Here is a 12498-nt window from a genome sequence, read left to right as displayed (position 1 = left end):
AACTTTTTCTATTAAATCTGGCGATGCAACATCCTAGAATTTCTCTGTGATTTTTAGAGGCCACGACAAAGTCAAAAAGTTTTGAATGAAAGACTAATAGTGTTTTCATCTGTAACTGTGTATATTTGACTCTCATAAAGCCCCTAAATGCCTTTTATCTGTTGAAAAGTAAAAAATATTCAACAGTGTAGCAAACACTGCGAGCTGAGAAGAGGCAGTAAAAAAAAAAAAAAAAAAAAAAATCCCGGGGCTACTTCCTCCAGGAGGCGTACAGTTTTACAAACACTGGATTAGCCTCTGGCCAATAGTGATGCTCAGGAGATTATTCAAACAGCATCTAAAAAAAGCTCTCCACTCAACGCCGCACTCACAGAGTGGAAGTGAATAACACTCGGTGTGGAGCTGAGCTGCCTGTTGCATGCCATGACTGGGTTTAACTGGGTACTTCTCCTGTTATCTGGTGAGTTGCTCATTTACTCTGTGAAGTGGAGCTCCAACTGGTGATGACATGCAGGAGGCTTGAAAAGTTATTTTGAGGGCACAGAGGGAGTCGGAGCAGGTAACAGCCTTGAGGAGGAACTGCTTGTGTTTACCTATGCCCTGTGATCCAGTGAGAGTCTTATTCTACGGCAGCAAGTGCAAATACATGACACTGATGTTGCTCTACAACTTTATCTACTGTCTGAAGCTGGTTGAGGTGTGCATGGCATGTGTGTAGCTTTCTGGTATTGAGATTCATGCACCTTTATGGATTTCTTAGATCCTATAGCTAATTAAAAAATGGGGCTTGATTTATATCTCACAATATAAAGCAAGCAAAGCTCTGCAAATGTCCCTGTTATTGTGTCCGCTCACTGCATATCAAACTATACATCAAGTGAAACCAAAAAAAAAAAGTGTGCCAGACAATATTAAACCCAGAAAACTGCATCTTGTTTCCAAGGAGAGAGCTTTGTTGTTTATCGCTCTTTGCAGTGGCCGTGGCCTCTGAGGCAGCACGCAGGTCCCAGCGCACAAACAGAGGGTTACTGGAGCTGGCCGGAGCCATCAAATGCAGCACGGGGAGATCTGCCTTGGCCTACATGATGTACGGATGCTACTGTGGACTGGGCGGTCAGGGCTGGCCCAGAGACAAGGCAGACTGGTGAGACAGCAGCTTTAATCACACTCCTCCCAAACCTGACGGAAGAAAATACTGCACGCCTGATAACAGTGTGTAGCAAAATGTAAACATTCACTTGACACTCTATATATAGCACACCTATACATTATATGTTGCCAAAGATGTAATTCAGCATGCCATGGTGGTGTTTTAGCCCTCCACTCCAGGGATGGGGTGCACCCATGATTCCTTCCTGCTGGATGCCTTTGGTTCTTCTCAGTCATCCTAAAGATCCTGATGTGTACACACATGTTTCCGTTTGTTAATGAGTGACTGAACCACAAATGCAGTGCGATGGGATGGAAGGAGGGAATGATGGCCAAATCCAGCAGGCTCACACGGTCCAATGGCTGCTTCAAAATTGGTCCAAAAATTCCACACCCAAATCTTAATTGCCGTCTCCTTCTTTTTCTTCTTCGCCGTGAGACACTGAACCCCCCACAAACCAGTTAACTGCTAACTGTCTGTTGAGAAAACTCATGTGGTGATCCTGCCCTGCCTTTAAAATAGCAGTGGTTTGACTCAAACCACAGTGCTGTGAATATACCCACCTACTGCTTTTTTTGACCCTGTGTACTCCAGGCTAGAGCTTTAACTGCTGCAGCCTTCAAAATAAAACATTTACAGTGTTGTTAATTTCTCTGTGTGTAGGTGTTGCCACAGACATGATTGCTGTTATGGAGATGCAGAACGTCGTGGCTGCCAAACCAAAACCGACCGGTATCAGTGGACTTGTGAGGACAAGACAGCTGAGTGCGGTACAGCATTTTTTTTTTTAATGCTTTCGCATCTATATGCAACATTTTTGATTTTGTCATTTGGGAAAGAAGGTAGCTGCTGCTTTCTTTTTTTCAGTGGCAGCACACAAAAACATGATGCTCACTCTGAGTTGATGAAAACAGTAAATGGGCAGCAGATTGGATGTAAAAAGCAGGATGTTTACAGCCTGTATAATCCACAGTCATTTATTATTAGAAATAGCAACAACTTTAATGAGGTTTTCACATAATAGTACCAAAAATAGTGGGTTGTTTGTGATGTTTTTTTGTTTTTTTTTCAATAAAGCAATGTAAAAGGTATTCATAATATTCACAATTACTGTATGTTACCTGTGATTTCCTACTCAGGAGATTTCTCTCGTTTCCATAGAAGTTGTACCAAATTAATCACTAGGAAGCAAAATTAATACAACTAGAGTTACACCATTAGAACAAGTGATCACAACAAATTTCACGGTGTTAATGAGAAAATCATAAAAGCCTAAGTTGTGACTGAAAGAAGACATGTATGTTCTTCATTGCAGATAATTTGAAGGACAAATGTGAGAAGCTGCTGTGCAAGTGTGACAGAGAAGCAGCCAAGTGTTTGAGAAGAGCACCTTTCATCCGAAAATACGCCGTATGGCCAGATTTTCTGTGTGGCTATGAACACCCAATGTGTAATATTTACTGACACAATAAATGCCTCCACATGTCCTGTGTGCCTTTTGTAAATACAAGATGCTGACGGGGGAAAACCTGTTTTAATTCATATCATTATCAGGCTCTTTTAATTAAATTGTGTGAGGAAGTGAAACAGTGTTGTGTTTTCACGTGTTGTTTGAATAAAAGACAAAACTGCTGTTTAAGAGTTTACAGCAAATTAACACCTGACTTTTGACGAACGTGACCGTCTGGAGAGTCACGAGGATTACAGCTGCAGTGGATTCCGCAGTGGACGCTCAGCAGAGGGTCAAATGTTAATCAGCGAGGGAAAGATCAGATAGCCGCTCCTCCCAGCAGTAGCTTACTGTGATTTGTTGAAACACTGCGCAGGGCAGCACCTGCCTAAGAACTCTGAAGCTGACTCCTTGTGCTCTGGTAAATGTTCCTGACTACACCTCATTCACGGGGGTTGTTCAAAAAAAAAAAAAAAAAAAAAAAAAAAAAGGTATTGAGCTAATATTGCAAACTGAGGTTTTTTCTGCTTTTCTATTTAAAGTCTGCTGCGGCACAAATGTCCCCCACCCACCTTTTTTAACTCTAAACCCATGTATGAAATGTATGAAATTCTGTTTTATTTCAGTGACGCTGTAGTTTAGCAAATGTTTACTTAGAAAGCCAAAAACTGAAAACCTTAAATGTTTCTGTAAAAAAAAAATGTGTGTAAAAACAGTGTGCTCCATTTAAGGTTTGGAAAGCATCACAGCATGGGTACAGATTATTGTGCTTGAAAAAAATCCCATGGAGTCTACAGAATAAGTTATAGTCACTGGATTGCTATTAAGTGATCTCATATACTCTTATTATGATGACCGGCGTGTGATGAAACCTCTCATGTGCATGATCTCATATAGAGAGGGGTCTGGATATTGCCTGTAGATGGTGCCATATTCACAATCACTAAACTTGAAGCCCGCTGACATTACAGGAGCACAAACATTTAGGGGTGCACATCTCAAAACAATGAGATTACAAAAAATCATTGTTTGTATCATTATTCTATAGAAGATATGTAAGAAAAACAGATTTTATGTTCCTAATAGCGACGTGCTTGTTATTAACTGTGGTTTTAAATGTCTGATATGCAGCAAATCTTCGGGTTTGGTTTGGATCCGACGCACAGTAAACACTATCACCATCGTGCCTGTAGTCGCAGTAAACAAAGCCCTCCCAGATGTTACTGCTCTGGTGAGCTTTTACACTATAACCCCCGTCCGTGAGTTCACACAGGAAACACAGCGTCTTTGTTGAATGAGTGCGCCGCTCATGAGTGCGGACTGAAGGACTGAAATGGGAGATGATGCTGTGCTGCAGTGTCCAAAGCCCAGGACTGGAAATAAGTATCTGGGTCATGGCCCACAAACACTTGCCCGATTGTGTCCAGCCTTCACAGGGTATGAGCTCTGAAGTTATGGAAGTTAAACGCTGTGTACCATACATTTGTTTGTTCTTTTCTACCTCTACCCTCCGCAAATATCATCTGCTATTAACCTGCTTCTGCACCGCTCTGCTTGTTCCAAAACATGTGGTGTATTTCATTTCAGGTATTTAAGCATCTTATGTTACAGATGTAATAAGAAGGGAAAATGCACATGTCTTGTTTTTGGGTTGCTTAAGATTGAAAATAACTTTTTCATTTTTCTTGCACTGTGGTGTAGAATGAGTCAGTACCGCAGCTGTCTGAGTTCATGAGACCAGAAAACTAAAAACCTGCTTCACAGTTACCATCATCTATCTATTCAGTGTTCCTGATGATGTAACACGGGCTGTACTTTCTTAGGCCAAAAAGAAATATGTCTGTATATATTTTGATCATTAATGTTTCACATTCATGAACATAACTCTGACAGATCTTCCTGGGTTGGACCGTCTGGTGTAAAATTTTTATCCTGTATTGAACTGATGAAGTGTAAATCTCCAAATGTTTCTTTGCATCACACAGTTTCCATTCCATTTCTGCCCTGGCATCTGTCTCATGAACTCCTTAAACTCTCTGTGAACGCAGCCTAAATCCTGGTGCTGCCTGTGAAGGTTGATGAGTCTTTTCCTCAGAGTGGTTTTTCTGAGAGCACACTCCTCTCGTCTGTTTCTGCTGCCTTGAAGCCGTGTTTCAACAGTTCTGGCTCTTAACTTGATCTCTCTTGTCCTACGTACTATCCCCAATTGCCTTCATCATGCAGTCTGTGTCCATGTTAGTCTTTGACGTTACCTTTAAAATCTGTCCGCACCTTCATTAGACCGGGCCCTCTGTCTGCCCTTGCTGGCTCGAAGGTTGGGAAAGTTCACTTTGGCTAGACTCTGCACCCAGGGGTGGGGTCAGAGTGGTGGCCAGCGTTGGCACAGGCCTGGACCAGAGCCTCTGCATGAGGTCAGTCAAGGAAAGTCAATTAAATGAAAACAAAGTGACCACAGAGAGACACACACAGAAACATAACACAATGCAACAACTTAAAAGAGATGCAAAACGCCAACAAAGAGACACAGAACGACTAAGAAGGGAAAATCTACTACAAAGAGAAGTAAAGTGACTGTAAAGACACACAAAACAATCACAAGGCACATAATGAGATGCAAATCTACCGCAGACACAAAACAACTACAAACAACACGACTGTCTACTTCAATCTGGGTGCCTTGCTCCTATCCAGGAATGGTGGGGCCCTGTTGTCTCATAACCTGTCCATGGCTGTAGGATAGTTGGTGTTACAAATAGCAGCTATTTATTGATATTATTTCATTTGAGAAAATAGTTTAATTTTGGCTTCTTGCAGCAGTGAAGTGTCACAAGAACACTGGGCTTTTCCATGTGACTTGTTTTTTGTGTGAAAAACACCCGTTAGTTTATTTGTCAGTGTCTCAGTGATGACCTTGAGGCTTTCTCTGATCGCAACACGCTTCAGTTAGAAGTGGTTGTTTCATTTTATCTCCAGAGATTTAACCGTATGATACTCCAGTGGTACCGACACTTGCTGCGGCTGAAACGTAAAACCCAGTTAAAAATGACTCTGTTGACCTCATATTAGCATGTCATGAGCAGTGTGGCGCGCCTAAGGAAGTCCTGTGTTTGAAGGAGTGCTGCTTGCCTATCCTACATATGCATGACAGCGCGGTTGTCACAGTGAATGAGCGCACTCTTTAATCCCTGCCGGGTGAGCTTGACAGAACCGGTTCCACGCTAATTGCGTGCTTTAATCAACTGTTTTGCTCCCCAGCCGAGAGCCAGATGGCGCACAATGAAGTCTTGGCTTAAACAGCACATAACATAAACAATAACAAGCACGTGCAGAACAAAGTATGTATATTAGCAGCATTTGATTTTTATGCATTTTTAGACATGCTAGTCCAGAAATATCATGTGTAATCTATGTTTTTTTTTATGTTTGATTATACACTATGTAATAGTAAAACTAAACAACAAATAATGAATATAAAGTGGAATACGTTCTTTGGACTGGCTACAATCCTTTGCATTTATTGAATAACAAATCTCCTTTGAGCTCAGAACACTGCTGCCCACACAAAGAAGGGAATCAATGTGTGTGCAGCCCACAGCAGACCTGGCCCTGCTGCTAATACACTGCATGTTACAGACTATTTTGTCTTCCTCCTCCTAGTTTACTCTGTCCTCTTCATGTTTTGAGTTTTTTGACTCCTCTCAGGTGGCATTAGATTACAGAAATAACGAAAGTCTTGCAGTTCAATCACAAAGGTAGAAATACCTGTATAAATGCACAATGTACATAGGTTTTTAAACTGCACAGATAAATAATGATGAAATTTTGTCTATATACAGGTAACCCTAACCTCAGCAGCAGCATCTTTAGGGCAGTGCTAGAGGCTGATATACGGTGTTTTGTTTTTTTTTACAGTATGGTGCGGGCACCTTCTGTCATTACCTGATGATTCCACCAGGGGGCTGAATTTACAGTTTTTTATGAGCTGTTCAAGAGAAGGCAGCAGCCAGAGGACGCCCTGAGGTGCTTGGAGACAGGATGGGAAAACTGGAGAATACAGTCAAACAGCATTTGAGAATGAAGATAAAAGATGAAGAATCTAATGACCACATCTGGCCAATTAGGTCCGATGTCCAAGGTATACACTGTATTACTTTCATTCAGACTTTTTTACCAGCTTGGAGAAGCATGTAATCTATGTTTCTCCAGGCCTGCATCACATGACCACTGTGCTACTGAAATATGGGGGGAAAAGGCAGTAAAAGCAAGATCATTAAAATATAAGGAATTACTTACTTAGCACTTACTCTGCTGCTATATCTGGAATTTAAAGAGCAGGTGTGAAAGTCAAAGCTATTTAGAAGGCGGCTGATAATTGCTTTCCTATGCTGGTTGGAGGAAACGCTATGTGACACACTCATTTCCACTAAAGTGAGATGGTATCATCAGGCTTGTGTAGGCCTAGTATATACTGTATACCTTTATAATATAGACTCTTTTGGGATAGATAGATAGATAGATAGATATATAGATAGATAGATATAGATACTTTATTTATCCCCTACGGAAAATTCATGAATGATGACACACATCTGATTTAAACTGGCTTCAGATTAGAAAATATTTTACTTTTCTTCTCTCACTAAAAAAACAATAAGTACTTTTGGTCATATCAGTTTCTTGTATAATGGGATCGCAGTTTCTTCATTATCATTGATACTGTTCACAAAAGAAATCATACAGGTTACCATGGAAATAAGCTGATGGCACTACAGTGGGAGCTTCCTTATAGAAGTCAATCACAATGGCCTTGGCTGCATGATACATATGAGCCATTCTTTAGTGCTCATGTGAAAAATAATCTTGGTCTGTCTGAGTGCAAATTCCTCATAAACAACCTGCCTCACACAACGCTCTACCACAACATGAAATTATAATTTGCGGTAGCCTGAAGACAGCTCTGCTCGTCCATCAGTCCTTCATGCATTAGATTTGTTTACACAGTCAGAGCTGCTTCTTGTGTCAGAAGAAAAAAAATCCTTTGACACCATCATGAGAAATATACTTACCAACAATTTCACCATCAACTGATTGACACGTCAGTTTACAAGGGGTCACTTCAACAGAGGGAGTGTGATGATACGCTGCAGCATGAGCCAGATATGAATCATTGATGCTGCAACGTGGAGTGTTACCCAGGAAACTGCACTAGTCTGCTAGATCAATGTCAGCTGAGTATGCATAATTATGGTGTGATATGAAAACATATTTTCAGGGGAGACTGAATGGAGTTTTCTAAATATAAATAAATAAATAAATATAGAAACAATATTTCATTAGGTTCAATTCAATTTACTGAAATCCTGAAATATGCACATAGGTGGATTCAGCTGAAATATGCTACAACAAAACATAACCGCTTTGCTTCGAGGAAATATACTTTCAAATTCATTTTTAGAAGATCTCTACAGGAGAAACAGCAATTTTTAAACACACACTGAGGGTAAATCTGAAACACATTTCTCTTTCTGACTGACATCCCATTTAAATTAACCTCCTTCTGCAGTATCAGTTTTGGGCCTATTTCCACCTGATTTTACATACATTTATTTGATTCTTATTAGGAACATCTTGTGTAATGTACTTTTTACAGTGAACCCACTAAGATATATGAATTAACAACTCTTCAGATTTCACATGTTCTTATTCCTGCACTTCTTGTCCACAAGTGTATCAAACTTAATGTTGATATATAAAAGCACTAGAGCTTTTTTTTTTTTTGGTTTGGGTAACTATGCAACTATTTACAACAGTTTATAACAAATGACATCATCTGCCTAGCATGGCAGCTCTCAGAAAAAAAAAGAGAGACAGTAGGCCTGCATCTTTTTAGTGTTAAATGACTGTGTCATCATAATGCAGGCCTTTGTGTGAAACATCGACATCTTGTGGAGCTACTGCTGCACCACAGTTGATTTCTTATTTCATCATGGATTAGAATGGCACAAGTGAGTTAAAATGCATAGGCTGCTTTTCTAATAAAATTAATTGGTAGGAGGAAACTAAATCTCCACAGAAGAAAACATGGGCGTGAAAACATGTTTCTCTTCCAGAGGTCTATCTTAACTGGACTGATATTATGTTGTTATGATACATATCTGAGACACAGGACTGGGCTTCATTCACTTATTTTTGACACATACATTATATCTGTAGTAGATGGACTGAAATCTTCGAGAAAAGGCACGGACGGGGTTCGAACCCGCGATCTTCGGTTTACGAGACCGACGCCTTACCACTTGGCCACCGCGCCTGCGCTGACCTCGACATCTGGATGCTTTTTAACCATCTATCGGTCGCTTCATTAATGCTACCAACGGGAGCGTATAGGACACTAATTTGATGTATCGCTTACGCTGCCATGACTCGACTTCCTCCCTCCACGCGCACATGAACCATAGAAGCTGCTGGGTTCAACTACAGGTATAAATGTGTCGTTGTAATCCGGCCACACGGGGGGGCTGTTATCCACTACGTGAGAACAATGGTGTCCAGTCTGTTGCCAGTTTCAACAAGCAGAGGTCTCTGCTCTCCTGCTGCTGATGTTTGCAACAAAGAAGCACAAAGAAGGTGAGATCCTGCAGCCTCGGACGTCCAGCCTTTTCACTCTCTCTGCTTGACAGAAACGTTGATGTTACTACGGCCAAGTTTTCTGCAAACCAAGTGCACGTCCAGTGGAGATCTGATTCAAACAAAAACTAAGGGTGGCGCTACCTGCAAGCTGCCATGATCACATACACAATGCAGAAGTGTAGGATGGGATGGATCATACCACACACCAAGCTATTGAAACTCGTGAAGGTTATAATGTTCAGTTTTTTGATGAAACTGTTTTTGGAGAGGTGCCAATTCAACTGTGTGACCATTTGTGGAGGATGTAGCCTAGTGTGTGGTGCTGCTGAAAAGTTTATTGCATTATACAGAGAGGCTCACCCTCAGTGATGGTAAAACGTTGGCAATAAAGGAAAATCCACTGAGTCCTTTAAAAAAAAGCCCCATAATATACTCAGAAAATTTAATTTCAGACAGGCTACCAGGTATTCAAATTTACAAGGCTGAGATTATGGAGAGTGCCCATGATGGGAGAATGAACTCACATCATTAAAATTCAATATGTCTTGTCTACAAGGCTGATAGAGGAGGAAAAGCCATGGGGGTCGCTGAAGTAATATAACCATTCGTTTGTGACATACCTCAATTATGGTGATGGACACAAAACAATGCATATCTTTTCAGAGTTTGGTGAAGGAGACGTTTTGGCCACAACAATGAAAGAGAAAAATGAGGTGGGTCACTAAAATCTCTAGGAATCTTCATGGGGACCACGAAATACCCAAAAGAAGTGGCAATCTGCGCAGCACCCTGAAGATATTTTGTTCTAAAAATCAGGATTGAACAGACTGAGAGTGAACTTGCATAGCTAATCACTATGAGAACCAGTAGGCTGCTTGTAATTCTTTTCTCAGCAATACAATATGCATGAAGCCAGACTGCAGCTTTTCACTGTCTTTCTTTTCAAAACATCAAAGATGAATACTCGCCTGAGGGGCTTTATTTTTTCTTTTCTTTTTTTTTTGGATCAGATATCCTAGAGGCTGTTTGAAAAATGAATAAGACTCATTTCCATTGGGAATGAGTTAGCAGTGAAAATCACAGATGTGGAGTACTCACCTTGACCTGCTTAGAGCACGTTGTCAGCACATGGACCAAAAGAGAAGCTTCTCTTGGATAAAGCACATAGACAGATTTAATTCAGAGCCTCTTGAAATGTGACAATATTTTGCTCCAAGTCCAGTCTTTCTTTAGTGAAGCACTCCACAACTTAAAATAATAAGTGAGGTAATGTTAATAGCTCATCTTTGTAATGACATTGACCTGTTGTTTTATGTTTTTGCTGACTTGAGGATGGTTAGGGTTATCCAGTTCCATTTTCTACTGTATTTGAGTATATGATTAGTGATGTAACCTTGAACCAATGTGTATGAGGTGTCTCTCAACATTAGACGCTGCTTCTGATTGGTCATCCAAACTTTGGTCACTTGGGGTTGTGTAGTCACATCAGTCCTCTTGAGCCACATCTGTTTACACATCTGTGTTTACAGTCTGTGTTGTAGTTTTCATGGCCGTCCTCTTTTGATTGACTGAGGATATGGAGCTGCTGGTCTGGTGACTTTTTCATTCATTTTACATTGCAACAATTTTCACTTGGATGAAATCGTTTCAGCTCTTTAATTAGCCTCATCATATTAAGTTTGGCTGATGATTCACTATGGGCCCAGACACCTGGAAGTAATGAGTGAATTAATTCTTCTCTCAAGACAGCTTTGTGTGTGTGTTTCGAACAGCAACAGTGTCACATGCTGTTTCAAGAGGTCAATTTATTAAATAGTTATTTACAGGAAGCCACCATTGGGAACACTTAGTTTCAGTAGAGAGCACCATGCTGCTTTATCAGTTTATGGCATTAAAGGTTTGGGAGTTGCTATCGTGATGAAACTTTAGCCATAGTTTATACCTTAAGCTTTTCAAAATATGTTTTTATTGAAGAATGTAGAGTATGCTTTTTCTTAAACTTAGCTTTTCCTTTTCTGTTTATAAATCAAATTTAATAAATATTTTTTCCTTTTTAGGAGTAAATGGATGGCAAAGACGGATGTACGCGACTGCTGGAGGATGTGAGAGGAAGACAATCATACTCAAGGTAAAACATGTTGATTGACATGTAAATCAGTGTATTCATTATCATTGTCATATGAACCATTTACAAAAGCACAAAAAGCTGTATTTGCGCTATATTTCCTCTAGAGAATTAATATTTATTATTTAGGATTTATACTCTCCATGCACCTAATATGAAGCTTTATCGAGCAGGATGTAACTCTTCTAATGTTGTAAAAGCAAGGTTACCATTAATGGTAAAACAGGAAAAGTATCCTTGACTAAATCTATCACACTCTAAATGACTGGAGGTGCTTATGTCTTATTTTATAATTGATTCCTTTTAGCAGCTCTGCTTTTTTTTATTTTATTTCATAAACCCCTGCAACATCTTAACCTGAGAGATACACTATGTTCCAGTCACATGGATCTGGGGCATTTTTGTTCATGTGGGGAACACCAAGCAGCTCACTCCCAGAGAGAATAAGAGGTATTACTGTAGAAATCTATTTAATTATTTATTGGTGTATTGCTTTTGAAAAATCATCTTATTTTGCTATGCTTGTGCCTCCCCCGAAGCTGTGAGAATATTTTTTTTTTTTGTGAACAGACTTTTTCCGTATAGAGCTTGGTCTTTTGTTATGTAAACAAGAGTGAGACTCTATAGTAGATTTGCTATGTGTGAATACTGATAACTGACCAGCAAAATGATGCACTGCACAAATCTAGTAAGCTTCCTCTGGCTGCTTTATATTTCTGTTAGTGTCTTAGCTTAGCAATGTTAGCTACGCATTACTATGTATACTGAGTGTTTTTTTTTTTTTTTAAGACATCCACAAGGTAATGCTTTTTAATAATCTAGATGTAATTATCTACATGGTACACTGGGAGTTACTGCCACTAAAATTGAAAATGTCAGTTTTAATAGCGAGACTGAGTAGGAATCTTTATTTTAGATCCATAATGATGAAGTCACTGAGGCTAAGGACACCGCAGAGGAGAATCAGGTCAAGTCTCCATAGTAAAGCGGCGGAATGATTTTAAAAGTCTGCACTGCGATGCCCTTCAACAATAACAGACAGAGTTTCAACTTTGTGTCAAGGCTTTACTAGTTTTAGTTAACTTTCATACTCATTCAAAAACACTAAATGAAAGAAAAAACATCAGCTGTAATGCAAAGTAC

At 39.9% G+C, this 12498-nt stretch overlaps 1 protein-coding gene and 1 non-coding gene across 2 annotated transcripts; one reads left to right on the top strand and one right to left on the bottom strand.

The window, feature by feature from the left end:
* The first annotated feature begins 595 nt into the window (after positions 1–595).
* On the top strand, positions 596–2614 carry LOC111217708 (phospholipase A2-like). Its single transcript, XM_022739693.1, has 4 exons — positions 596–710; positions 976–1144; positions 1814–1920; positions 2466–2614. The coding sequence occupies exons 1-4, from the start codon at positions 596–598 to the stop codon at positions 2612–2614; spliced, it is 540 nt and encodes a 179-aa protein (XP_022595414.1).
* Positions 2615–8838: 6224 nt separating this feature from the next.
* On the bottom strand, positions 8839–8910 carry trnat-cgu. The gene has a single exon. It is a non-coding gene; the product is annotated as a tRNA-Thr (tRNA).
* Between the last annotated feature and the right edge of the window lie 3588 nt (positions 8911–12498).

Source organism: Seriola dumerili, unplaced genomic scaffold (assembly GCF_002260705.1).
Source record: "Seriola dumerili isolate Sdu_G_001 unplaced genomic scaffold, Sdu_1.0 BDQW01000044.1, whole genome shotgun sequence".
Lineage (NCBI taxonomy): Eukaryota > Metazoa > Chordata > Actinopteri > Carangiformes > Carangidae > Seriola > Seriola dumerili.
Note: the sequence above shows the minus strand (reverse complement) of the source record. Positions and strands in the feature narration are given on the sequence as shown.